At 38.2% G+C, this 27,731-nt stretch overlaps 1 protein-coding gene and 1 long non-coding RNA gene across 4 annotated transcripts; one reads left to right on the top strand and one right to left on the bottom strand.

Annotated features, from left to right (window-relative positions):
- Window positions 1-910: 910 nt before the first annotated feature.
- On the bottom strand, window positions 911-24,680 carry LOC109249725 (uncharacterized). 2 transcript variants are annotated; one of them, XR_002072729.2, is made up of 4 exons: window positions 24,534-24,680; window positions 17,508-17,556; window positions 14,070-14,319; window positions 942-975 (listed from the first exon to the last, which is right to left on the bottom strand). It is a non-coding gene; the product is annotated as an uncharacterized LOC109249725 (long non-coding RNA). The 2 variants fall into 2 exon arrangements; XR_002072730.2 differs by lacking the exon at window positions 14,070-14,319 and having other exon boundaries at window positions 911-975.
- On the top strand, window positions 6,734-27,269 carry ZNF330 (zinc finger protein 330). Of its 2 annotated transcripts, none has more exons than XM_019420227.2 (10): window positions 6,734-6,939; window positions 9,037-9,169; window positions 11,033-11,052; window positions 11,147-11,217; window positions 13,185-13,264; window positions 18,842-18,968; window positions 19,409-19,513; window positions 23,897-23,943; window positions 25,007-25,124; window positions 26,309-27,269. In XM_019420227.2, exons 2-10 carry the CDS (start codon window positions 9,050-9,052, stop codon window positions 26,581-26,583), a joined length of 963 nt encoding a protein of 320 aa, XP_019275772.1. In that variant the 5' UTR covers window positions 6,734-6,939; window positions 9,037-9,049; the 3' UTR covers window positions 26,584-27,269. The 2 variants fall into 2 exon arrangements, with proteins under 2 accessions (XP_019275772.1, XP_019275764.1); XM_019420219.2 differs by having other exon boundaries at window positions 6,735-6,930.
- The last annotated feature ends 462 nt before the right edge of the window (window positions 27,270-27,731 follow it).

Below are 27,731 nucleotides of genomic sequence, written 5' to 3'. Positions count from 1 at the left end.
GAGGAGATCACAGATGGGATGACAAAGGTCACTCATGTCCCAGTCCAGACCTGGAAAGTTTGGGATCCCCGGGAGTTATTTGGAGGATGGTTTTCAATTCTTGGTGGGGGGTGGAGAGAGGAGAGAGACAGAGACAGAGACAGAGACAGAGAGGGAGATTCAAAACCCTCATGGGAATTATCCTCTTGATTTTGGGAGCCTGCTTAATCCTACCTTGCCTAGCTCCCCTTGTGATACAGTCTGTCTCCAGCCTCATTAAGGTAATGGTTGAAAGGAAAATGGCCACACATGTGATGATGTTATGGGAATATAAACCTCTAAACCAAGATGATGCTCTTTGACCCAAAATAGGAGGTCTGAGCATCAAAGGGGAGAATGTGGTAGAGCCCCACCCTAAGGAATGTGGTGAAAATCCCAAGACAAGGGGAGGCAATCTGGCTATGTGTGCATGCATGACATCCTTCATGACTCTGTAATATGACTGGCCATTCAGACTGTATGTTACCATATATAGGAGACAAAGGAGCAAAAATTGTACAAAAAGCAACCCCAAGCTGCACTCGGGGCTCAGCCTTTTGGGTCTTAGCCCGCTGAGCCTATGCTGGCATGAATAAAGCTCTTCCTGGAAAGAAAAGGCTTGGTGTCCTGACTCTCTGTGTGTGACTCACCACTACAGAATTGAGCCTTGTGTCAGACTCTGTGCTGAGTGTGGAGCCTCCTTAAGATCTCTCTCCCTCTGCCCCTCTCACCTGGTGTGCGCACGCTCTCTCTCTCTGTCTCCCAAAAACAAAAAATAAGACAAAAAACAAAACAAAGCAAAACAAAATAAAGGGCTTGCACAATGGGGAATGCAGCATGACATTGGGGCAAAAGTCATCTTAAGTTGGCAGAATCCAGGTTGAAGTGATGAAGGATCAGCATCAATTCTCTAGCTTTCGTTGGCCTGGTATCTGAGTGCTCAAAGGGGTTTAGATCCTGTAAAGATAACACAAGAATATGCATCAGGTCAATCTTTACTTTTGAACCAGCACTGGGAGTTTTGTTGATAGAGTCATAGGCAGTTAATGGATATGAGCAGGGAACAGGTGCTTTCTGGCTGATAAAAGCAGTGAGGCACAGGGCACCTTACTGGCTTAGCCAGTGGGAACATGTGACTCTTGATCTTGACCTTGGAGTTGTAGGTTTGAGCCCCATGTTGGGTGTAGAGATTACTTAAAAATAATATATTTTTTAAAAAGGGGGGTTGTGAGGCCAAGTTCCAAACAGTCTGGACAGACCCCAAGGGATATGCACACATTCTCCCCTATGACTACTGCCCTACAGTAAACTATAGCTTTATTATAATACATTTACATTGCAGTTTTAATCCTACTCCCTTCACCCCCAAGAATGGCTGCCATAACAGTTTCTGAGAGGGGACATATAAGACCAAAAACTCCCCCTCACAACTCAGGAGAAGTCCTTTAGACGATTGGTTGCAACCTTAGTCAGACACTGCCCTGCTATGACCCATAACCCACTCAAACACAAAAAGAGAAGACAACCCTGAACCCTGGTGTCGTGGCCACCTCTGGGCCTGCCAGCTCTTCCATCTTAAGAGTGTCCTTTCGCTTAAACTGCTATTAAATTTTTGCTTAAGAATTTGGCTCTGAATTCTTTCTTGGCCGAACTCAAGAACCGAGGCCGGGTAATGGGACTCACCATTGCCATTACCACTGATTTATGGTCCCTGATATGATTAGGCTATCTCCTGGCCTGATAGTGGCTGTTGGCTCTTAAATGTTGTTGTTTGTTCAAAATTATTACCTATTGGGTAATAATAATAATAATAGTAATAGTAATAATTGTAATTCTTCTGTAATTTCAACATAAACCAGGAAGTTCTGCAAGAAATGTGCTTTGGGCAAGTAGTGCAGGTCAGACATAGTTGACAAGATGGTCAGGGGCCTAAAGTGACTTTTCTTGTGTCAAGAAAGCTATGTCTCATCTTTCTTTTTCCAGGGACCCTTAACTCTTTCCGCTAATGGCATTACATATGTTTTCCGATTAGTATTGTTCCGACAACTAAAAGTATAGCTAATGCTTCACATCTATCTGTTCTTTTTCTTTCACCAGAGATAATCACAATCTGAAGTTAATATCATTTCTGTGGATGTTTGGATACTTTTACTAGGTATATATGTATCCATAAATAATGTATGTGTATAATTGGTTTTTTGTTTTGCAATTTTACCAAATAGTATTTCAATTAGATTTCTCCTTTTTTTTTTTTAAGTTTATTTATTTTGAGAGGGAAAGAGAGACAGAGTAAGCTGGAGAGAAACAGAGAGAGAGAGGGAGGTAGAGAATCCCAAGCAGCCTCTATGCTGTAAGTGCAGAGCCCGACACAGGGCTTGATCTCACGAACCATGAGATCATGACCTGAGCTGAAATAAGAGTCAAACACTTAACTGACTGAGTCACACAGGCACGCCTTAATTACTAGAACTTTATAATAAATAAGCGTATCCTTCTTTTGCTGGTGTTTAAAATGGTCTGGGTTATTCATGGATCTTTAGCCATCCATATGAATTTCAGCATCAATTAATCATATTCTATTAAAAAGTTCCTGTCAGGATTTGATTTGAACTGCATTTGCAGTTGAATTTAGAGACAATTTCCTTGTGGTTTTTATATCCAAAATTATTACAGTTCTGTTGTTTTGTACAGTTCTGTTGTTTTATACAGGTAACGTTTAAGATTTATCCTGTTAAATGAATTGATTACCCACTATTGCTTTTTGCATCTCCCTCCTTTCTGAACTCCTTTTTTATCATTCTGCAGTATACTCTTTGGAATTCTTTCCATGAGGGTCTGTAAATGGAAAAGATTCTTTGTCTTTGTCTGAATATTTCTCTACTTTGTCATCACTTTTGTAGTGAATACTGGGAGACACTACCTATATCTCTCTTCAGAAACAAAGGACTTAAGAGTGTGGGTGGCTCAATCAGTTGGGCATCCAACTCTTGGTTTTGGCTCAAGTCATGATCTCTTGGTTTGTGAGTTTAAGCCCCGCATTGGGCTCTGTGCTGCTGGTGCAGAGCCTGCTTGGGATTCTCTCTCTCTGCTCCTCTCCGCACTCTCTCTCTCTCTCACTCTCTTTTTCTCTCTCAAAAATAAATAAAGTTAAAAAAAATAAACAAAGGACTTATTCCCTGAGCTGCCGGAGGTTCAGCAAGCTGACAAGTTTCAGCTGTCAGCCCTCTTCAGTAGTAGTCTAGCTCAGTGTTATACTCGTTTTCCTTGTCAGCTCACATCTAATGACTATCACAGGTATATAAAGGTTGAGCCCACTTGCCTCAAATCTGAAGGGACACCCCAGATTCAAAGTTGAGGTCTCCATTAAAACTAGAGTGTAGGCCAGCTCTTTCTTCTGTACATCCTGCTACCATTCCTTCCTCAGGAGTTGTTCCCAAAGCACTCCCCGATGAACTCTCTATATTCATCTCTGACGCAGAGGACCTCCAGAGAAACCAATTTAAGATAGTTGATGTTAGGAACGATTCAAGAAAATTGAATCATTCAACTTGAATCATTGGCCACATTGACTATCAGTGAGGACTTCCTCATTGGTGATAAATGTAGGACAGACAGACCTTGGCATGAGGGAACAGCACAATAGGTAAAGCTTTCATCAGTAGTTAACTGGGATGTATTCTAAAGAAAGATAATATACTAGTGGGTGCACTTAAGAAATATGAGGGAAACAATAATCTTAAGGGCAGAGGAATTGGCTGTTGCTAAGCAAAATCGATTCTTTGGAAAAAGCAAAACACTGAGATGGGTAATGGCTATTAAAAATCTAAGAGTCAAATCCAAAGCTTCTTTGGTAGAAGATAAAGAGGCTTTTATCTCCTGCAGTGGGAGGGGAGAAAAAGCTGAGGAACAGGCCCAGCACTAAATCATAAGTGTGGCAGAGCTCCAAAGGAGATTAACAGCCATGCAGCTCAGCTAGGTCGGTTATGCCAAGGTCAGAATGCTGGATCGTAAAGAAAGAAACCCTGATGCAGAGAGCTGGGTTGTGATACCTGAAAATCTTGAATGCCTAGATTCTCCTGACCCCTCTGTGTCTGAACATGGCCCAACATTCCTGACTAGTGGGTACTGCCTCCATCACACACACCTTGCTTAAATACAATGTAGAGACTTGTCCTCCTAGCACAACTAGTACTCCCTTTAGGATCTGTCCCTAACCCCCTCCCAGCCACTGGGTCAATAACTTGTCATTCTTTACAATGTAATCTGGCATAATTATTGTAATCACCAGCAAGGGCAGAGTGGCAGCAAGGAAGAGGGCTCTGACACTCAGAATATTAGGGACATGGATGAAAGTATATAGTGTCCCCAGGAGCAGAATGGATCCCCAGGCCGCAAACAAGGATCTTGCTCAGTGTGTACAATCAAAATAAGCCAAGGGAGCAGATGACCAGGAGACTGAGAACAATATTCCAATAACGAGTCACAATTATTTGCCCAGTTTTTAAGTCTCAGCCAGTTTTTGGATCTAGCAACCATGGGCATTGAAAGGGCTGCCAGACACCCAGGAGGAAGACCCTGAAACATCATAATGGTGTATACTGTAATAATTCACTCAGAGGGTTATTTCCCAGAGGGCTCTTCACTGTTTTACTGGCTAACTGTATGTTAGTAAGACAAGAACATAAAAAGCTTCTCAGTGGATGGCATATGTAGGAAGTCACCTGCCTTGTGTTAAGCTTTACATTAAAGACATTTGCAAAACTGTAACACATACAACACTCTTGTATGTTTTCTATTAAGGAAAATATAACGTTTTTGTATAAATATTTATACTAAGATGTAATAGATGTATTATTCTTTAAATGTTTATTTATTTATTTTGAGAGAGAAAGAGACAGAGCATGTGTGCTACTGTGCACAGAAATGTGGGAGGGAAAGAGGAAGGGGGGTGGGGAGAGAGAGAATCCCGAGCAGGCTCCACAGTCAGCACAGAGCCTGAGGTGAGGCTCTATCTCACAACTGTGAGATCATGACCGACCATGAGATCATGCCTTGAGCTGAAATCAAGAGCCAGACACTTGACTGAGCCACCCAGGTGCCCCTAAATATATTATTTTTAATGAATTAATAAATGTTATCTTTTAATTTTTTTGTATGGTAAATATCAATAGATATAGCCCACATAAACAAAGGTTGTTAGAATCTTCAGTTTTTAAGAATTTTTAAGGGGTCTTGAGACCAAAATGTTTAAGAATTGCTGCAACAGACAACCCCACCAGCCAAACCATCTGTGTAATCTTGGGGCAAGTTTCATAGTCTTTCTGCTCAAGGTTCCTCATGTGTAAACTCAGGAGTTAATACTACATATGTAAAGTAGAATGTCAGGAGCATAAAATGAAGTATAATCATTATTGATGTTATTCCGTTTTCTCTGTGAAATATAGTATCTGCTAAAATTGATGGAAAAAGTGATGGACGGTTGAGGAAAGGGGAGAAGATTTAATAACACCATATGGACCATGGGAATGACAAATCTGATTAGGAATATCTAGAAGGATTGAAGGGCAATTTTGAGAGCCTTGTGGAGGTTAATAACTTTGGATTCAGAATAAAACCATGATTGTGTACTCCCCCCCCCCCCCCGCCCCCCCCTTAACAATACTAAGTCCACTGTAGAAAAGAAAAAGCAAGCTGTTGAATTAACAGTATTGGGAATGTTCCAGTTGGTTTGATGAGAAAGAAAATAAGGCAAATTGTGATTGATGTAATGAACTGCATTTCATAACCTGGGGCAAAAGGAATGGAAGAAAGCAGAGAGATAATCGATAGGGAAAAAATTGAAGAGCTGAGATTTGTGGTCTTCGTTAGGAGGGAAAATTGAGTGAGAGACTTCGTAAAGTAGGAGGATGGATAGTTTGTCTGAATTTTGGATTTCAGTGGTGGAGTTGATCCAACTGACCACACAACCTGGAGTGTGGTCATGAGAGTAGATGCCTGTAGTGGCATCGAGATGATCGATCCTGGAGATGAAAAAAATCTAGAGCTCAAGAGAATGGGTTTGGATGTTAATGTCATTCTGGGTGATGGCAGAAGTTGGAAGTCAGTTTCCAAAGTTTTCCATCAATAAAGTGTGGGTAAAAAAATAGCAGCAATGAAGGAAAAATGTGGCATTGCTATATAGAAAAGAGGAATAATTATCTGAATGACGTACTGGGGAACAACAGCACTGATGCTACTTCCTAACCAAGAGGTACAGAAAGTGCAAAAATGAGCACCGTTCACTTCATAGAAATTTAAAGCAAGCAGCTTTTATAAGGGAGAGGATGTTAGGTTTCAATTAAGGGCAAGGCGGAACACACACTACAGGTCCAGAATGTGGGAGAATTTGTTCACAAAAGAATGGAGCTCACAGTGGAATGTTAGGCATAAAAGATGCAGGTAGCAGAAAGTTTCCAAAAGAATTAGGCAAGAATTTTCTGTCCGAGTCAACTGATGCAGTGTCAAGTTTGTGAATTCATTTCCCTCTTCCTTTAGATTTCTCCTTTTCTGAAAAAATAAAATTGACGGGCCTTCCCTTTCCCCCTCCTCCTGCAGTCCATTTTTTCTTCTTCACTCAGGCATTCTCTTCCCGGCTCAGTCAAATCCTCCGCAGGAGTGGGCGGGCTCAGGGCGGAGCAAACAGAAGTGGGCGGGCCCTTCCTGTCGACGTGCTGCCGTAAGGGCGCTGCTGACATAAGAGGACATCCGGTCCGGCTTCTGTGTTGGAAATTGCTTCTCTCCGCCCTTCTTCGGTGTTAGTAGGTTCTTCTCCCGGAGTCCTGTCCCGCAAGTTGGATTTGCTGCAGCCGCGGGCCGGTCTCACGCTGTTCCCTGCCCCTCTGCCCCCGGAGTGAGCCCGGCCTCCCCGCGAGGGTGAGCTAGGTCGGCCTGGAGCGCGCGCGAGGGAGGGTGTCCCGCGGGCGGGTGATGGTTGTCAGTTCCCGAACCGCGTGGCACCTCCGCGGTAGCCTCTGGACGCCCCTATCACTCCGCTGGGTCCGATGATTGCGGGCTTTTCCCCCAAAGGCGCGCTGACCTCGTGCCTTTTCCCTCATTTGGTGACACGGGCCACGTTTTACAGAAGTCGAAACGGTACCGGAGAAGGGCTTAAAACCATCTAAGGCTGAGAAAAAAAATTCATTAAGTTTCCAGAACAAATTGGAGAAAAAAAATGGAGGCTCAACAAAAAATTCACCGGGCGAGCACGCCGTGATTGTTTTGTGAGTTCCTTTGGCAGGAGCAGTACACATTTTTTTCACCCTGTAGATTTTTGTCGTTATAAATCCTGAAAGGGTGATCTCCTGGGCTTCGATGTTACTTAGCCGACCACCTATTAAACCTCCTGGCCTGATTTGTCTGTATTTTTAAGTCGCAGCTTCCCACCCCACTTGGCTTTTGATTGGACATTTTAAGTTGGACATTTTGAGTTGGAACCCGAAGTAGGAAAGCATGAGTGACCTTAGTACATGTTGGTGCATGATTTTGCCCAGTTGTAATTGGCCCTTTAAATAAGAAATAGGAATTTCTTAAAGGTGTGATTTCTTGGAACTCTGTCCACGTATCATGGATGTGTTTTGGTTTCTTTGAAAAGAATGTTCATGCCTTCAGGGAGGTTGTCACAGTCACCAATGAAACTTAATCCTATCCTTGGAAGTTTAGAATTTGTAGATTTTTAGTTGGGCCTAGAAATATAAATCTGTATTTGTTAGGAATTTTTACAGTTGATTTTTGAGAATCACTCTTAGAGAAGACTTAAAAAGTACATATTTTGAAGAATATTAAATTTGAGGTTCATGTTTCAAAGCAGGTACATAGACCCATTCATGCCTGTGTCACTTCATTTATTGACTACTTAATATATACCAGGCAGGACTGGTATATAAACATTGTCAAGAAAGACAAATCCTCAGAGAACATGTCTTCAGATTGGATGAAAAGCCAAATAAAAATATGTTATGCAGTAAAAATCTTTTTTTTTTTTTTTAACGTGGTAGTTCTTTCAACTAAGTGATGAAAGATGAAAGCCTGTTTTAAAGTCCTTATTTATATAGGACTTTATGTGCATACTCCTATGTAATACTCTTAAACATAAATTTGAACTTTGTTAAAATTATGTACTCTAGAGAGACATTCATTTTAAGTTGTTTTTTTTTTTTCACGTTTATGTATTATCAAGAGACAGAGCATGAGCATGGGAGGGGCAGAGACGCGGAAACAAGAATCCAAAGTAGGCTCCAGGCCTGAGCTGTCAGCACAGAGCCCGTCACAGGACTCGAACCCACAAACCACGAGATCATGGCCTGAGCCGAAGTCCGATGCTTAACTGACTGAACCACCTAGGCACCCTGATAGACATTCTAACATAAGAGTTGAAGGGCAGCTTGTAGAGTCAAAGCAACTATGATACTTTTAATATCTTTTCAGAGAGAGAAGTTTGGCTTTGCGGTTAATGGTGTCATTTGACTTGACTGTCAGATGTTTTGTTCAGATATTATATAGAAGTAAGACTCGTTATACTTCAGATCTTAGCATCAAGTCGTCTGAATTTATAGTTCAAAAAAGTAATATAAGCTGGGTAAATGGTAAACTTTTTAATTATTTCTTGCTAATGATATGCCCAATAACTTTTTAATTTGGTACTGAGTAATTTTTAAAGAATACTTAACATCAGAGAAACTTTCTTTTTGTCCCTCAGTGGGAAAGGAAAACTTTTAGCTTTTGGGATGAATTGGTCTGATTTTCATATTTTTAAGAATTGTTTGGAAATGCAAATAAGTTCCTCATTTTAAAAGTCATATATTTTATTTGAGATAATGTATATGTAATATTTCATAAAGGCTTAAAATGTCCTTAACAGTCAAAATGACAGAGTTGAGTTTAAATTTTAAAGAGAGTAAAAAAAAACCACTTCATTCTACTATTTTATTTAAGATAGCGAATACAACCAGGCATTTATATCTTCTCTGTTCTCTTGTGTAGAAAGAGCAGTAAAATGCCTAAAAAGAAGACCGGTGCAAGGAAGAAGGCAGAGAACCGCCGGGAACGTGAAAAACAGCTCAGGGCGTCAAGAAGCACCATAGATTTAGCTAAACACCCATGCAATGCGTCAATGGTAACAGCTTTTTTTGATATCTGTTGATAGTTGAAAAACTATATAATCTCTGAAAAATGCCTGAATAAAATTTTGCTGAATACATTGGTGCTGCATACATTTTATTGAATTTCAAATTTGTGTTTTGTCCCTTGTTTTTATTGACTCTGAGTAGCAGTGAGTGAGTTATTTATTTAGTTATTTCCTTGGCTGCTGTTGGTGATAGATAGGAAACAGTAAATACTAGGAACTGTGATATTTTCTAGCTTTTCTAACCTTATATGCATTAACTTAATTTGTTCTATTAGTTGGAAGCTTTTCATTATTTCTCTTAGCACTTCTCAACTCCTATGATTTCTTTTTTCTAAACTTTTCACTTTTCTAGACCTCTCTTTTGGCTATTACCTTATTTTCCTGTGCTCAGTGGGTTAGTCTTGATTGTTTCTGGGCTTCTTTGGTCAAAGCGTTAAAAAGCGAGATTATCGTGTGATTATAACCCCTTTCCTTTCTTTGACTATGTTTCTCTTAGTTGTCCCTTATTTCTCTATTTCCAGTCTTCTCTACTTTTTCTATTCCTGCTACTCCTCAGTCTTCTTTTGTTTCATCCAAACATATGAAATGCTTAATATGACTCAGTTCCACAAATGTTTCTTGTGCATTTACTTTTTGCCAGGTACATTTTAGGCAGAAAGATGGGGTATACATAGATGAGTGATGCAGCCCCTGTTTCCACAAGTTTATAGATCAGTTGTCTTGTTTGTAAGTGACAAATCCAACTTACGTAACTTTAGGGAGAACTAGAGTTTATTGACTAACATGTAGTTGGGAAGGGCATGGATGTAGCTGGAACTCAGGGACAACTGGAACAAACTTGTGGTTCCATCTTTTGCTTGTGTTTCTTTTTGCTTATTAGTTCCATTTTCTCGTGTTGTCTTACCCCATTTGTTTGGGTTCATACATACTGGTAGCCTGTGTATCTCACATCACATAATGTCCTCAGAGAGGGAGAAAACTCTGATTGGACTTGGCCAGGTGCCCAGCCAGGGCTAACGTTTATGGCTGTCATCACGTGTGGGAGGGACCAGGATTACATAACACAGGACAGATGGTAGACACTCCCTTCAGGGTCATTTTTTAGAGAAGACGGATATGGAACAGACAAAACAAGAAATGACTCACATACATAAATATACATAGTGAAGGCTAGAGTTTGGTAAGTGTTGCCTTGTCGCAAATGTACAATTAAGACTAGGGTACATCTGGGGTAAGAGGTGATAAATTTGAGTGTGCTGATGGGGTACAGTTCATAGAGGAGGTGGGATCATCACCAGAACTTTGAACAGGTGAAGATTGTAAGGATAGGCTTTTCAAGGAAAAGTATTAGAATAGTAAGGCATGGAAAACAGAGAATAGAAGACATTTCATGAATGACTGACCATAGCAACTTGAATCTAAAGAGAATAGGCTAGCAAGGTTTGAAAGTGTTTAGGGACCAGATTGTCGAGAGCTTTTAGTACCATGTTTAGGATTCTAGATTTTCTGGGAGCTTCATCATACTGTGTTCTGAATTTCTTATGTCCATTCTGTAATACTTATCTGACTAAAAAACAATAACAACAACAAAGAACACAACCAAAGCACAAACCACTGCTTTATTTATTTCACCTCGTGTGGAGATACCACTTCTTGCTCTGTGTGGTATGCCCAAGAACACACCTTTATTATTAAAGTATGTATAGATGCTTGTTTACATGGGTGAAGTTGGAGACTTTGGGAAGTGTTAACTTAAATTTTAACATGAAAAATAAGGTATTTTTTATAATGCAAGTAAATTTGTAGTTTTCAGTCCGTAGAAACTTAATGTTCTGTTTTTATATTTTATAGGAATGTGACAAGTGTCAGAGGTAAATATTTATTTCTTTTTATATGTAATAACAGAGATCTCTCACCTTTTATCTGATAGTGACCCTATTTTAAAATTTTATTTTACATGACAAGGCGGCAGAAGAATAGAGCGTTTTGCTATTTTTGCAATTCTGTACAGAAGTTACCAATTTGTGCACAGTGTGGTAAGTATATGATACCTAAGGACATATGCCTTTTCTTTTCTTTTCTTTTCTTTTCTTTTCTTTTCTTTTTCTTTTTTTTTTTTAATGTTTGTTTATTTTGAGAGAGAGAGGGAGTGCAAGCAGGGAAGGGGCAGAGAGAGGGAGAGAGAATCCTAAGCAGGCTCCACCCTGTCAGCACAGAGCCCAACACCGGGCTCAATCTCACAAACCCATGAGATCATGACCAAGATGAAACTTAACTGACTGAGCTTAACTGGACGCTTAACTGAGCCACCCAGGCACCCCTATATGCCTTTTCTTTTATCAAACATTTGTTTTGTAGTTAATCAGTTTGATTCTATGGGTTTATCATTGTTTACAGTAATGTTAAAACTTATTAATGAAATAGCAAATTGTTATTTGGCTTGTCAAACACTATCACATCTTGATTTTGTCTCTCTGATACGTTATAACATTATAAGATCAGATTTCAGATTAATAACATTTGGTGATATTAATTTTTAGTTATACTAACTTAGTCTTGTTGATATCTGTTTGTATACTCTTTTTAAGTTTTGATTCCTGCTGAAATTGCCCACAGTATCTTAGACCGTTGAGAATCATTTTATTCCACATTTTCTTGGTGCCAATTTTTTTTTTTTGGCACTTAGCATAGGATTCTTGAGTTTCCTCATATGTTTTCCCGGGTGATTGCAATAGAGTTCCTAAGCCATGTACTCAGTTGCCAGGTGTAAGTGAAAACCTTTATTCAGAGTAAATGATTATTCAAAGTAAAACTAAATGGTAGTTCATAGAACAACAAGGTTGGTGCTTCCAAAATAGTCTTCCACAGAGTACTTGAGATATTAATAGGTGTTTCTTAAAATAATGCATACATTTGAGAAATGCTGTTTGTTTCATGTCTTTGTTTCCATCTGGGAGATTTCTATTACATACTTTTATGTTTAAGGTTCTGAAAACCTCCAGTAAAGAAACCTGATTCATTTTATTCACGCCATACTTACTTCTCAAACTTTTGTTTCAACAAATGTCCCCTTTGGTTATGGGATAATAGTTTACGGTAGAACACAGTTTGCGATATGCTCATTTAAATGTGTTTATGTATGATAACATTGCAGAAAATTAGCAGTGTTTAGGGCTATATCCCTGAATATTTCTAGTGTAGTTTTAATTTTCAAAGAGGCCATTTTTTTTAGGTTTATATAAAGTTAATGAACCAGGTAAGTTGCATAATCATGGTTTGGTTTGGTTTGAGATATTCTGTGGAAAGAAGTAAGCAATAACTTCAAACCAGACTGTTTTTATTGTGAATTACAGACTGTAAAATTTATTTCAAAGCATATCTTTTTAAAATCTGTATTAATTCATCTGAAAATTCATAAGATTTTAAACTACTGATTGTTAGATTACAAACTCTAACCTGCAGTTTCTGATTTTTAGTACAAACAGTAATTAGCATATAATTTTATCATGCAATACATTTTTATAGATTTACTAATAAATTTCTAAATTTTTTTTAAGTTTATTTATTTTGAGAGAGAAAACATGAATGGGGAAAGGGCAGAGAGGAGGAGGAGGAGGAGGAGGAGGAGGAGGAGGTGGAGGAGGAAGAGGAGAAGGAGGAGGAGGAGAGAGAATCCCAAGCAGGCTCCTCACTGTCTGTACAGAGCCCGATGTGGGTCTTGAACCCATGAACTGCGAGATCATGACCTGAACCGAAGTCGGATGCTTAACCGACTGACCCACCCAGGCTCCCCTAATAAATTTCTAATCTTAAAAGATCTGATTCAGGTTAGATCTCAGTTATATCTAGCTTCTTTTTTTAGTAACATAAGCAGTGAACTGCTGCTTTCTATCCATTTTCAAATTATTTCCATAGGAATTTAGGCTAGATAGAAAGCAGAATCAGTGAGTACTTACGTGTACTACTTTGCAAGGCTAATAATGCACATTTGTTTCTTTACTAGGGAAAACCAAGTGCATGATGAAGTCTTCAGACTGTGTCATAAAGCATGCTGGTGTTTATAGTACTGGCCTTGCAATGGTGGTAAGTTTTTTGTCTTCATCTCTTAGACTAGCGGGTTTCCAAGGATAAGAAGTCTTTGTGACCGATGGTGATTTTTTTCTAAATAGCACTGCTTTGTCCTTGATTAAGTCAATCTGGAGTTTTTCTGGATTATCTGTGGAATGTTCTTTGTATGATTTTCCTTTAATACCCACTTGTTTTTGATTGCTTCCTCTTTTCTTTTTGGAAAACATACAAGAAATGGAAACTTATTTAAAGTTGACTTAAAAATTCATTTGTCCTTGGTACCTTTCTAGAGTGTCTTAATCAGACTTCATAGAACTCAGCACTTAACTATACTGAATATCCTTCTTAAGCAAGGTTCAGGCTTCGGTTACAAGGTAACCTAGTTTCAAAAGAACATAACATTAGATTTTTTTATAGCTTTACATTTCAAAAAAGAATACATATTTAACATAGGCTTATACATAATTTCCTCATTAGATGTAGAGTTTTCTAAGGAAATTCATTGTTTAAAATACAGGCATACCTTAGAGATATTGTGAGTTGGTTCCACTGGATGGCTAAGTTGGTTAAGTGCCTGATTTTGGCTCAGATCATGATCTCACGGTTTGTGAGTTGAGCCCTGCTTTGGGCTCTGCACCAACAGTGTGGAGCCTGCTTGGGATCCTCTCTTTTCCTCTCTCTGCCCCTCTGCCACTTACGCAAGTGTGCAATTGCTCTCTCTCTCAAAAATAAATAAACTTAAAAATAAAGGTTACGTTTACACTATACTGTAGTCTATTAAATGTATAATAGCATTAGTCTAAAGAGACATTTTACGTACCTTAATTTAAAAATATTGCTATAAAATGTTAATCATCACCTGATCTTTCAGGGAGGGAATTGTAATCTTTTGCTGGTGGAGGTTCTTCCCTTGATGTTGTTGGCTGCTGATCAGGCTGGTGGTTGCTCATGGTGGGGGTGGCTGTTACAATTTATTAAAATAAGACAGCCATATAAAGTGCTGCATCAGTTGACTCTTCTTTCACAAATGATTTCTCCATAGCACGTGACACTGTTTGATAGTACTTTACCTACAGAAGAACCTCTTTCAGAATTGCAGTCAGTCCTCTCCAACCCTGTCACTGCTTTTAAACCAATTTTTTTTTTTATTTTATTTTTTTAACATTTATTTATTTTTGAGACAGAGGGAGACAGAGCATGAACAGGGGAGGGTCAGAGAGAGGGAGACACAGAATCTGAAACAGGCTCCAGGCTCTGAGCTGTCAGCACAGAGCCTGATGTGGGGCTCGACCTCATGGACCACGAGATCATGACCTGAGCTGAAGTCAGCTGCTTAACCGACTGAGCCACCCAGGGGCCCCGCTTTTAAACCAATTTTATGTCATATTCTCAGTCGTTGGCTGTCATTTCAACAATCTTCCCAGTGTCTTCATCAGGAGTAGATTCCATCCCAGAAACCACTTTCTTTATTTGTAACAAGGAGCTTCTTATCAGTTCAAGTTTTACTGTGAGATTGCAGCAATTCAGTCCCATCTTCAGGCTCCACTTGCTATTTCTACATCTACAGTTACTTTCTCCACTGAAGTCTCGAGCCCCAGTAAGTTATCTGTAATGATTGGAGTCAACTTCTTCCAAATTCCCATTACCGTTGATATTTTGATCTGTTCCCATGAATCACTAATATTCTTGAAGGCATCTAGGATTGTGAATCCTTTTCAGCTTTTCAATTTACTTTTTCCAGATCTATTAGATGAATTACTATCTATGGCAGCTATAACCTTATGAAATATATTTCTTAAATAAAAAGACTTGAAAATCAAATGACTCCTTAATCCCTAGGTTGCAGAACAGATGTTGTGTTAGCAGGCCTTTTGAAAACAACATTAATTTCATTATATGTCTCCATCAGAGCTCTTGAGTACCAGGTGCACTGTCAGTGAGTAGTAATATTTTGAAAAGAATCGTTTTTTTCTGAGCAGTGGGTCTCAACAGTGGGTTTAAAGTATTCAGTAAACTATGTTGTAAATAGATGTGCTGTCATCCAGGCTTTCTATTTCCATGTATTGAGTATGGGCGGAATAGATTTAGCATAATTCTTAAGGGCCGTAGGCTTTTCAGAATGGTAAATTAGCATTAGCTTTAACCTGAAGTCACCAGCTTTATTATTAGTCTCTAATAGGAGAGTCAGCCTGTCCTTTGAAACTTTGAAGGCAGGAATTGACTTCTCTTCTCTAGCTATAAAAGTCCTACATGGCATCTTCAATGTGGGGCTATTTTGTCAACATTGAAAATCTGTTGCCTGGTGTAGCCACCTTCATTAATTTATCTTAGCTGTATCTTCTGGATAACTCGTGGCAGCTTCTATATCAACTCTTGCTGCTTCAGCTTGCATTTGGATGTTACGAAGATGGCTTCTTTCCTTAAAGCTCATGAACCAGCCTCTTCACTTGAAACTTTTCTTCACCTCTCAGCCTTCGTAGAGCCGAAGAGAGTTAGGGCCTTCCTCTGGATTAGGCTTTGGCTTAAGGGGATATTGTGGCTGATGGGATCTTCTATTCACACCACTCAGACTTAATCCATATCAGCAATAAGGCTATTTTGCTTTTTTATCATTCATGTGTTTATTGGAGTAGCACTTTTAGTTTCCTTCAAGAGCTTTTTTTGTGTGTGTGTATTCACAACATGGCTGAGTATCTGGCACAAGAAGCTTACTTTTGGCCTGTCTTCGCATTCAGCCTGCCTTCCTCATGAAGCTTAATCATTTCTAGCTTTTGAGTTAAAAGTAAGAAATGTGCAACTCTTTCACTTGAACACGTAGAGGCCACTGTAGGGTCATTAACTGGTTTAATTTCCATATTGTTGTGGCTCAGGGAATAGAGAGGCCCAAGGAGAGGGAGAAAGGTAGACAGACAGCTGGTCGGTAGAACAGTCAGAATACATACAACATTTACTGATTAAGTTTGCTGTTTTATATGGGCACAGTGTGTGGTACTCCAAAACAATTACAATAGTAATAACAAAGATCAGTGATCACAGGTCACCATGACAGATAAAATACTAAAGTGACATATCATGAGAATTACCACAGTGTGGTGCAGAGACACGAAGTGTGCAAGTGCTGTTGGGAAAATGGCACTGATGGTGCAGGGAAGCCACATACCTTCAATTTGAAAAAAAAATTACACTATTTGTAAAGCATATAAAAAAATGAAACGCAATAAAATGAGGTATGGTGTAATTAAAATAGTAGTGCTGTGTGATGGATTTTACTCTCTCTTCCTTTCAACCAATTTTACTGTATTCTGTTGTGTGATTTTATGCTCCGGTGCAGATTTCATTCCATGAGGAAGGCAATAGTATTTCTATGTCAAACAGATATTTTATTTATTTATTTAATTTATTTTTTTAATGTTTTCTTTATTAGAGAGAGAGAGACAGATCATGAGCGGGAGAGGAGCAGAGAGAGAGGGAGACACAGAATCTGAAGCAGGCTCCAGGCTCGGAGCTGTCAGCACAGAGCCCAGTGCAGGGCTCGAACTCACAAACCGTGAGATCATGACCTGAGCCGAAGTTGGACACTCAGCTGACTGAGCCACCCAGGCACCCCAGATATTTTATTTATAGTAACTTCCCAAGAACTTAATTTTCCATCATGAAGCAGACCTTAATATATTCCATGTGTGCATATCTTAAAGAAGCAAGAAACTAGACTTATTCATAAGTATCTTGTGAATTCCTCTTCATTTTAAATATAGGATTTTCAATGTTATCTTTATTCATAAATCAATGTAATCTTCCTTGGTAGCTTGCTTATGCCCAAATTTATTAAACGGTTTTAAACAAATTCGCTAAATTGTAGGGGCACTTGGGTGGCTCGATTGAGTGTATGACTCTTTGATTTCAGCTCACGTCATGATCCCAGGGTCGTGTGATTGAGCCCTGCATTGGACTCCACACTGAGTGTGGAGCCTGCTTGGGATTCTCTCTCCCCCCCCTGCCCCTCTCCCTGCTTGCACACTCTCTCTCTCTTAAAAAAAGAAAAATTGAAAAAAATTCACTAACTTGTGTGAATGTGAATGATTGTTTGTATAAAACATTTCAATAGACTCCTGTATCATTAGCTTTACATTCTAGAAAAATGATTTTCTGGGAATCTTCTAATTGTCTGTTGAAATTCCCTCTACCTTCTCTCTTCTTGACCCTGCTTTGCCCTGGGAGCCTGACCTGTGTGTATGGATTGGATCAGTGGCTTTCTTACCTTCTGGCTTCACTTTGGGTTCACCCAATGGGAGACCTTGGCAGGAGGCCTGTAGATGGGAGGATAATAAAATCTGGGTGTTTATTCTCCCTCGCTCACTCCCTACCAGGTTATCCTGTTTGGGCATGATTTGGCCACAGTTTCTCTCTATATGGCTATGTAATCCTCTCCATACTGGTTGTTTCTTAAGATTCTGGTAACTCCTTCCGCTCCCTTATTTCAGGCTCAGGGGTGGTAACTACATCATACTTTATGTTTATTCTAAGCCCTTCCTTGTCCTTTGTAAATTATTTCTTTTAAGCTTTTAAACTGTCCTGGATTATTCTGTATGTCATCTTTTTGGTGCTAGAACACTGAATGTTCCAAGAAATGTATTTGAGGATTTGCAATCCACAGTGGTAATCCATATTTACATCTCAAAAAACATCCTTCCTATTTGCTCTTTATGGCTTCTGTTACAGAGTCTTGAATGCTAAGCACTGAATTGAGGTTCAGAACACCGTGGTTTAAATCTCAGCTCCACTATAATTTTGCTCTGGGATTTGGAGTTAAGACTTGGGCCACTGTTTATTATCTGTAAAGGAAAGAACATCTAATCCCATTTTCTTAAGATTCATTCTAGCAATTAATATTCTGTAGATGTCATTGTGTTATTGAAAGGTATAGTTGGTCTATCTTGATGTAGAATTGGAGAGTCTTACCCTGTTTTTTAGTTTTATATATTTTATTTTCTTTTTTTCCACAAAGAAATGTAGTAATGATTTAAATCATGAGTTGCCTTAACAAAAAAAGATGCTGGCAGAAGTTTAATATTTTTTCTCAGTTACTCCAGAAAAGCTATGTAAATTACTGTATAAATGATTCAGGAAGGAGTTTTCTTAATTCAAAAATATTTCTACTTGAAAAAATTTCGTTACTGTGATTGCTGTAGATAAGAATGCTTAAAATGTGGACTCCAGACATCATTTGAATTAGAATTCAGTTTGAAGGCAACACTTGTAGCTCCGTGACTTACTTTAATGATTAGGATTAGGCTTAAGTATATAGTTTCCACCTTGCTTTTTCTTTTGATTTATAGACAAATTTTGTATATTATAAATAGTTGTTGGTGAAGTAGTTTAATTTTGGCTTAGTGTAAACAAAATTTTTTTTTGTTTACACTCTTTAATTTTGGCTTAGTGTAAACAAAATTTTTTCTTTAGTGAAGCCCTCACTATCACTGAGGGTTGTTAAATTCCTAAACGCGTACAATTTTGACGGTTGCCATTGGTTAAACAACGGTTGCAGCCAGGCAAGTGACAAAGATTCATTTTTTGTGTGTTCCTTGGTTGCAGGGTGCAATATGTGACTTCTGTGAAGCTTGGGTTTGCCATGGGAGGAAATGTCTCAGTACACATGCCTGTGCCTGCCCTCTTACTGATGCCGAGTGTGTGGAATGCGAAAGAGGTGTCTGGGACCATGGTGAGTGATTACATATGAGCAGTGAACTTCACTGTAAGAAGGGCTGACTTTGACACATTCTGGATGTTCTTTTTGTGATTTTTTTTCAGGATACTGTCAATCCTGACTACTGTTGTGGTTACCAATTTAGTTGGAAAAGGGATTTATACTAGCAGTAATAGTCACTGTTAGGACTGCTTATGTAAGCCAGTAGGGAGGGGAGTTACAGGACCGCAAGTGTCTGTAAGCATTGCAAGTAGCCAGGAGATAGTGGGAGCCTGCTTTTTTATGGTTCACTTTGGCAGTTTTCATCGAAGCCTTTACCAGAACAAAAACTGCTGTGTCATTTTGGTATAAATCTGAAACAAATTGCTTTCTTATTGAGCAGTGTTATGGATATGAATTTTTTAATTGAAGTTTATCGTTTTTACATTTGTGGGTTTTATGTTTTCATCCAATAGGAGGCAGAATATTTAGTTGTTCCTTTTGTCATAACTTTCTCTGTGAAGATGATCAATTTGAACATCAAGCCAGCTGCCAGGTTTTAGAGGCGGAAACATTCAAATGTAAGTTTTTATAAATTAGATATCCTTTGGGGCGCCTGGGTGGCTCAGTTGGTTAAGCGTCCCAACTCTGGGTTTTGGCTCAGGTCGTGATCTCTGCGTTCCTGAGTTTTGGTCCTACGTGGGCTTCATGCTGACAGTGTAGAGCCTGATTGGGATTCTCTCTCTATCTCTCTCTCTCTCTCCACCTCTCCCCTGCTTGTGCACACTCGCCCTCTCTCTCTCAAAATAAATAAACTTAAGAAAAAAAAATACACTTAAAAAAATTAGATGTCCTTTGTACCCAAGATTCTGAGTAGTATTAGTGTTAGACTCTGGAGCGCCTGGGTGGCTCATTTGTTGAGCATCTGTCCTACTCTTGATTTTGGCTCAGGTCGTAATTCCAGGGTCATGGGATCAAGCCCCACATTGGGCTCCATGCTGGGTGTGGAGCCTGCTTGAGATTCTCTCTCCCTCTGCCCCTCCCCAGCTCACACCTGCACTCTCTTTCTCTCACATTAAAAAAATATATAGTGTTAGACTCAATGAAAAAAGAGTCTAGTTTTTCATGCAGCTTCTTGTGGACTGTAATTCAACTTACTATCTATTTTCTGTTTTTAAGAAAAATTCAGAACCACATAGTCTGTTTTTTTTTTTTCAATAGGGATGCTACTGGCATCTTGGTTGGGTGAGTTCTTCGTTTTGTGGGGTTGGTCAGGCATTATAGGACTTGTAGTTTTCCTGGTACAGAGTATTAAATGTCATTTTTACTTCCAAGTTATTGTAACAACCTCCACTCCCAACCCCACAAAAACCCCACACACATTTCCAAATGCCTTCAAGTAAAAGTGATACGTGATATTGCCCCTAGTTTGTTCCAGTTAGTTGGTATCAGTGATTGTTAGACAGGAGTATGCATCAGAAACATCTGGGGGGGGGGGGGCGTTTAAAAAAATATAGGTGCCTAGGCCTCATATCTGGAGAGTCTGTCTTTGAAGTTTGGTAGGTTCAGGCATGTATATTTAACCTGCACACATAAGTGTCATGTACCTTCCAGTTTAAGAACCCAGTGTTACCAACTGGGTATTATCAATGGTATTACCTTTACAGATAGATTACAATTTATTTCTACTTTTTGATTCTCAAAAGCTCAAGATTTAGAGTCAAACATTAAATTCTCCTTACTGGTTATGTGATTTTGGACAAATCACCAAACCTTTCTAAAGTTGAGTTTCCTTATATATTAAAGAAGACGCTAATCTCTTTTTCAAGGAGTTAATTAAAATGAGAATCCGTATAAAGTGTTATTATAGTACCTGTTACTTAGAAAGCCTTTATTAAATAGTAGATACCATTATAGGAAAGGCTGAAATTCCCCAGATGGTCACTTCCTTGAATTTAGTTCTTGTTTTGATATGAAATGCTCATCTCTGTATTCTATAAATTTAAAGTTGATCAGTTGTCAGTTTTAATGTATATATAAATACATACGTATGTAATTCTTACAGTGTTCCTATAGAAACTCTCAGAGGTTAAAGAACATCTCAAAGTATATAGCATTTTTGAGCCATTCTTAGGTTTCTGCAAAATGTGTAATATAAAATTGACTTACTTTATTTGGGGCTTGAGAGCTTTGTGTATTTTGTAGCATTTGAACCCCAAAGATAGGCAGTTCTGAGTGATAAGACTGTTATTTCATCAGGAAGTTTTAGTGATTCAGTAAAAGACAAAGGAAAAATACAAAATAGACTAATTGACAGGATTTTAAGATAAATCTGTCAATCATGTCTTTGATACCTGATAATTAAGGTCATTCTCATTGCAGGCTTACGGGTGTCTTTGGCTTACTGTAATTTATCTTCTTTACTTTTTTTTTTTTCCTGTTGCTTTATTTTTTTTTTTTGCCATTCTTTCTTTGCAAGTTGCCATTTAATGCTTGTTTTTAAGTATTTTCTTAATCATACACGAAGGTGTAGCTTGTTTCCACCCCCTTATTGGTCATACCTCATTATTTATAGGTTTTACCCTATCCTTATGAATTGGGAGATAAAGAAATTTTTTTAAATGCTTACCTGCATAATTGGTGGTAAGGGTGTTTTGTTAAGAAAAAACAAAACAAATATGTTGACTATTTTTATAAATAACTAAAATGGCTTGAGGACTTCTAATTTAAAATGGATTGTTATCAGCAGGCTTTGAAGCATCCCAACCTCCTGTCCTTTAAAATACTCTGGGAGCACCTGGGTGGCTCAGTTGGTTAAGTGTTCATCTTCTACTCAGGTCATGATCTCATGGTTCGTGAATTTGAGCCCCACGTTGGGCTCTCTGCTGTCTGCGCAGAACCTCCTTAGGATCCTCTGTCCTCTTCTCTTTTTGCTCTTCCCCCAAGTGTGTGTTCTGTCTCTTTCTCAAAAATAAATAAGCACTTAAAAAATAAATAAAATACTCTGAAGACATGGAAATAGACTGAAAATGAAAACCATTCCTAGTCTAAGAAAGTCAGGCTATTTTTGGAATCTGGGAGAAATGCATTCTTTATATAAAAGTCCAAGATTGTAACTCTTGGGGAGAGAAATAACTGGGCAGTTAACTGGAGTGCATGTGTATGGGGTTGAGGTAATTAGGGAAAGGATAGTGGCAGGGCCATGTTCCATCCTAGTCTGAGTTCCCAGAAGAAAAGATAAGGGTAAGATAGGCAACAGCTTGTCTTTGTGGCATGTCAAAGACTCGGGTAGTGTGGATAGGAAAAGATTCTATATTGGAAATGCCTGGTGTACGCTGGGAAATTGGGTAGGGAGCTTTGTACTTTCAGTATGTGTTCTGGCTATGTATTTGAAAGAGATTTATAACATTTTAGTTAAATATATCCTCTTCTTTTGACTGAATGAAAAGGGAAACAGAAAACCCCGCCTGGGCATATCTTCAAGTGGAAATGATTGAGAGTTCAGATTTTTTCCCCCCACAGACTGAATGAAACAGTATGGTTATTATTGGAGTAATTAGGTATACCTGTTTATACCTAATATAGTTAACCCTTGAACAATATGAGGATTAGGGGCACCAACCTCTGTGTAGTTGAGAATCTGCATAAAACTTTTGACTCCTGCCAGTAGCAAACTGTTGACTACAAGGCTTAACGATAACCTAAATAATGGTTGATTAACACATATTTTGTGTGTTGTATGTATTATGTCATATATTCTTACAATAGAGCGAGCTAGAGGAAGTAAAATGTTATTAAGGAAATCATTAGGAAGAGAAAATACATTTAAAGTACTGCACTGTATTTACTGAAAACATTTGCATATAAGCAGACCTGTGCTGTTCAAACCGTGTTGTTCAAGGGTCAGCTGTACATAGTAAGTACTCAGTTGATTTTTAACTTTTATTATTAGCACATAGGACAAATAATACATATCCAACTGAATTATTGGTATTGCTGTAGAAAAAAGCAGGATAGTGGGATAGAAGCAATAATAATACACCTATTTGAGAATCATTTCTGATAAAAAAAAAAAATACTTGCCTGTTCAGATTAAAAGGATTCCCCATGAACCAGGCAAAATTAAATAAAAGAATTCCCAAATTAGCAACATCTGGTCAAATATTTGAAGTACAAAGATAGGCTTTCTTTGATTTGTTTTCCTTTTTATTTTTTCAAGAACTCTGAATAAAAGTTAATAGTTTACATTCAGGCTTTATTAGGGTACAGCTTAATTTATTTTCTCTCTATACCTCTGGTACTAATTTTTTTTCTTCCATTTCTAGCACAGTCAGTATGTGCCAGGTATTCTGCTTTTCTAATGTATTTGTACTTACGTTTAGGTTTTTCCTCAGTAATTACAGAGAATAACCCAAGTTAACATAGTTTAACGAAAATAAGGATAAAATATTTTGGGATTTTTTTCCTATCTTTTACTGCCCACTTGAACATTACTCTCTCTTCATAGTCACCTTTTCCACCAGAAGTATTCTATTCTCTTATCAGACATTAGGCAAAACATAGCAATAGTCTGCACCATTAGAAGTCCTATATTAATGGAGAAAATGATTCTTTATAAAATGTAAGCATTATATGATTAAGGGAAGAGCTTCAGCCAAGTGTTGTGGGAAAAAGGATGTCTCATTGCAAGTTTTCTAAGTATAATTAAGTTTGCCATCTCCTAGATCTGGAAAAGTGGAAGGAGATTGTAGAATAATTAGCACCGTACTAACTAAAGAATGCTGAGTATGTGCAGTGTGTTCTTTTCTTCTGGCTGGGGATTCCATCTCATTTTTATATATCCTCTAGGTTATACTGAGACAGGAAAAAAATGTTAATAATCTAAGTGCATCAAGTATAAATCTGTGGAAAATAGTGTTTTAATTTCAAATTTGAATCTGGACATTATGTATTTTCACCCATAGGTGTTTCATGCAATCGACTTGGTCAGCATTCCTGTCTCCGTTGTAAGGTATACTGGTCTATTTTTTATTTTTTGATTTTGTTTTTAATCCCAGGACTTTTCCATCTTGGATTATTTATAGCTATAATTAATCTACAAGGGTCTTTAAACATTATGTAGCTTACTTCTTTTATTTTGGAGATAGTGAAATTGAATTAAGAAAGCTGAGTGACTTTCCAAAGGTCATCTAGTTGGCTTGTCTTAAGGTTGACACTAATGCACATGTCTGCTGATTCTTGGCTCCTTGTTTCTACACATTATACACATTACGTTTTATGGAGAGTATTCTGACCAAAATGTTGAGAGTATATTTTAATTAATATCAAAATTCACTTGCTTAGGAAAGTTTAAGTAAAGTGAAGATTGCCATAATGTTCCATGTCCTTAGATCTTGTGTCCAGCATTTCTGTTTGTCAAAGATCAGGTGCACTGATTCTCTTCCTGTCAGAAACATTTCCCTAGTTCTTCCTTCTATTCCTAACCCTATCTCTTCGTTCTCTCCCAGCTTTGCTCCCATTTTACCAAATGGCTTTCAAGTGTTGCCTGTGCTGTTCCCTCTGCCTTAGATCCCTTTTCCGATTTTGCTTACCCTACTGTACCTTTATCTTCCTTCAGATCTCAGCCAACACTCTATGTTTTCCAGGAAGCCTTTCCTGAATCCCATATCCAGTTTAGTGCCCCTCCTCTGCACTTCCCTTTCAATGCACGGTGTCTTGCAGTTGCCTTTCTACTTGTCTGTGTCCCCAGTTAGTTGTATATTTGAGGTTGGATAGGCTAGTCACCATTATGTCACCAGGGCTTTTGTGAATGCTCATGTGTTTATGAATGAATAAAGGTGTTTATACTGTCATACCCTGTGTATAGTTTCTGTCTTATGTTAGGGTATAGTTTAGAGGGTCCTGGCAAAGACCATTTCCCTTGAGAAATTTAAATCAGGACCAATCCCAACAAAACTCTTAATCTTTACCCTTAACAAAACTGTGTCTTTAAAGTTCCTTGAGATATTGAATGATAATTTTGTGTATTTTTTGAATTATTTATTTACGTGCTTATTTTTGCTTCTCCTATATAGGCTTGTTTCTGTGATGATCATACAAGGAGCAAGGTGTTTAAGCAAGAAAAAGGAAAACAGCCTCCCTGCCCCAAATGTGGACATGAAACTCAGGAAACTAAGGATCTCAGCATGTCAAGTAAGGTTCTTCTTAAAATACCAATGGAGGGATTTTGTTTTCTTGCTTAGGCAAGATTTATCTCTTTTTTTCTCTATTTTTGTTTTTGCCACTTCTTCCTATTTGAAAAGATGAATGTGTTCTCTTAAGCAAATGGAATTTTATAGCCTTTGAAAATTTTTAGGTGAAGTTTCTCAATTTAACTTAAGAAATATACCATCATTCACTTTGATATTTGGCATTTGACTCAGTTAATGACACAGTGAATACTGAAATTTAAGACCAAAAAGAGTGATTTTTCCATTTCTGCTGAAGCTTTCCTTGTTAAATAATTGAGTAGCTATAAATCTTTAATATTTGAGTGCTGGTAGTCTTCGGTACTTGGAAGTTGGAATTCATTCTGAAGTTTTTTTGTAGGTGTGTGGTATTTGAGCAGCTATACTTACAATGTAATATATCATTCTTATAGGAAATTGTTTTCTGGTTTTTATATAACTTTTCTGTGAAAGAATAAGACTACTGCAAACATGCTTATAGTAATGCAGCTCACAGTTTTATTAAAGAGAATTTGACTCTTTACCAAATACAGCAGAATGGAACCATAATTCTAAATGACTCTGGCAATACTTTTGTTTAATCAAAGGTGTAGTTGTACAGTGAGGTAGGATTGATGATTTGCTGGTTTTTTGCACTAAACTATATTGCTACTTAGGCAGAAGAAATGAAGGGCTTTGTCTTGAAGGTCACCAGAATTCTAAAATAGCTCTTTTAAGAAAAATGTAATGACATGAAATCAACTGTTCTGTGATTTGAAAATAGAATTTTAACCCATCAAATGAAGGGCATTTTAGTTTTTAACATGCCTTATTTGAATTATATTTGGAGAGTGCTCTTAGTCTTACTTTGTTTTCCAACTTTTTCTAGATTTAATGAAATGACACTGTTCTCTTTATTATTTGTTATATATGGTATGTGCATCAACTCTGAGTAGGATAGAATTGATTGTTGTTACTAAGGTCTCCATTCTTTCCAGTTAAGGGAGGAAATTAGGAAAATGGGAGTAAGAAGCAGCCAATCAAATGCATGTAATTTTGTATATTGTAAAGGAAAGTGTTCCGATTCTTTACATCTTCACTCTCCTTTACAATATACAAAAGATGTAAAGAATCGGAACAAAGTGCCACGTACGTATCTGTCTTTTGTAGCACGCTCCCTGAAATTTGGCAGGCAGACTGGAGGTGAAGAAGGAGATGGAGCTTCTGGGTATGATGCCTATTGGAAGAACCTTTCTTCTGATAAGTATGGTGATAGCAGCTACCATGATGAAGAGGAAGATGATGATGAAGCAGAGGATGACGAAGAGGAAGAAGACGAAGTAGGAAAGGATTCAGATGCGGAGCCGTCAGATTTGTTTACCAATTTGAATTTAGGGAGGACCTATGCCAGTGGCTATGCTCACTACGAGGAACAAGAGAACTAGGAGAGCTGCTTGCCCATGGGTGACTGTGTCTGAGAGGAGCCAGGATATGTGTGCTTGATGAATTGAGTGTGGGTGTTCAGAAGTGCTGTGCAAAAGACTGGTCACACTTACAGGAGCAAGGAGTAGGGCATAGCATTTTTATAGGAACTGATAATCAGTCTCATAGCGTAAGAAAAATGAGTTCCAGATGTTAAGATGTGTATTGATCCAAGCAATTGAAGCATCATGGATGGGATTTTTGCTGATTTTAGTAATCAGTAGGTTATGCCAATTAGATACATATACAGGATAAAAGAACAGGATGGTAATATATTCGTTGGAAATTAAATTGTTTTTATTAAAAAACACTGCTTATATTCGTTTTGTCTGATTTTGTAAAATGTGATGGGTTAAATGAATTACTGTGTTTTTCCCTGTAGGTCTGCAGGATGAAAGTCAGATGTTAAGTTCTAAATTTTCATTAAATATTCATGTTATCTTAAGTAGTCGTGATATGTATGTTTTAGCAGTTGACTCATTTCATTTTTTCTAAACAATGTATGCCCTGAACAGTACCTGTTATTAATGCCTAAATGTATAGACCAAGGTGAGTACATAGCCACTTTTCAGAGACACAGGGACAGAAATAGTATTACTACACAGACGTTTTATGTATTTCTCTTTGAATAAATATAGTATTTCACTTACATACTTTTGATATTTCTCATTCTCCATTTTTTAATCATTTTGGAAAGCATTCCAATGTTTATGTAGAAACTGCTTCATTTTTTTGTGTACTCTGAAATAGGTAGCGGAGATTAATGGTGTGGTAGATGCAGAGTTACGCAGCCAGACCCCCAGTATCTGTGGTGAGTGGAGAACAGGCATTTGGCTGGCGCAAGTTCAAGTTGTACACCTTGCACTGGCAGTGAACTGGGCTGGTGTGGGAGGGAGGAATGCGTTAGTGCACTGGCTGGCGTTTGAGAAGTATGGAGAAAATTGTAACTGTGAGGACAAAAGGGTTGTATGGCTATTGCTAGGCCATTCTTATTCTATAGAAACGTAATGAACAGCTGAGGGCAGTAACAGGCAGTGGGAAGCCAGGTGTGAAAGCCAGAGGCCCCTGGAACTAGTTTTTCATCTCAGCCTGATGGCTGAGAAAACTGAGG

The sequence above is a fragment of the Panthera pardus genome, unplaced genomic scaffold, assembly GCF_024362965.1.
Source record: "Panthera pardus isolate Hobbes unplaced genomic scaffold, ASM2436296v1 HiC_scaffold_13, whole genome shotgun sequence".
Taxonomy (NCBI): Eukaryota; Metazoa; Chordata; class Mammalia; order Carnivora; family Felidae; genus Panthera; species Panthera pardus.
Note: the sequence above shows the minus strand (reverse complement) of the source record. Positions and strands in the feature narration are given on the sequence as shown.

Bases quoted from the DNA above. Each gene is read 5' to 3' on its own strand.
- ZNF330 (XM_019420227.2), top strand. From the start codon at position 9,050: ATGCCTAAAAAGAAGACCGGTGCAAGGAAGAAGGCAGAGAACCGCCGG. The intron at 11,053-11,146 runs GTAAATATTTAT...TTACATGACAAG, and splicing joins GAATGTGACAAGTGTCAGAG to GCGGCAGAAGAATAGAGCGT. The intron at 25,125-26,308 runs GTAAGGTTCTTC...TGTCTTTTGTAG, and splicing joins TAAGGATCTCAGCATGTCAA to CACGCTCCCTGAAATTTGGC.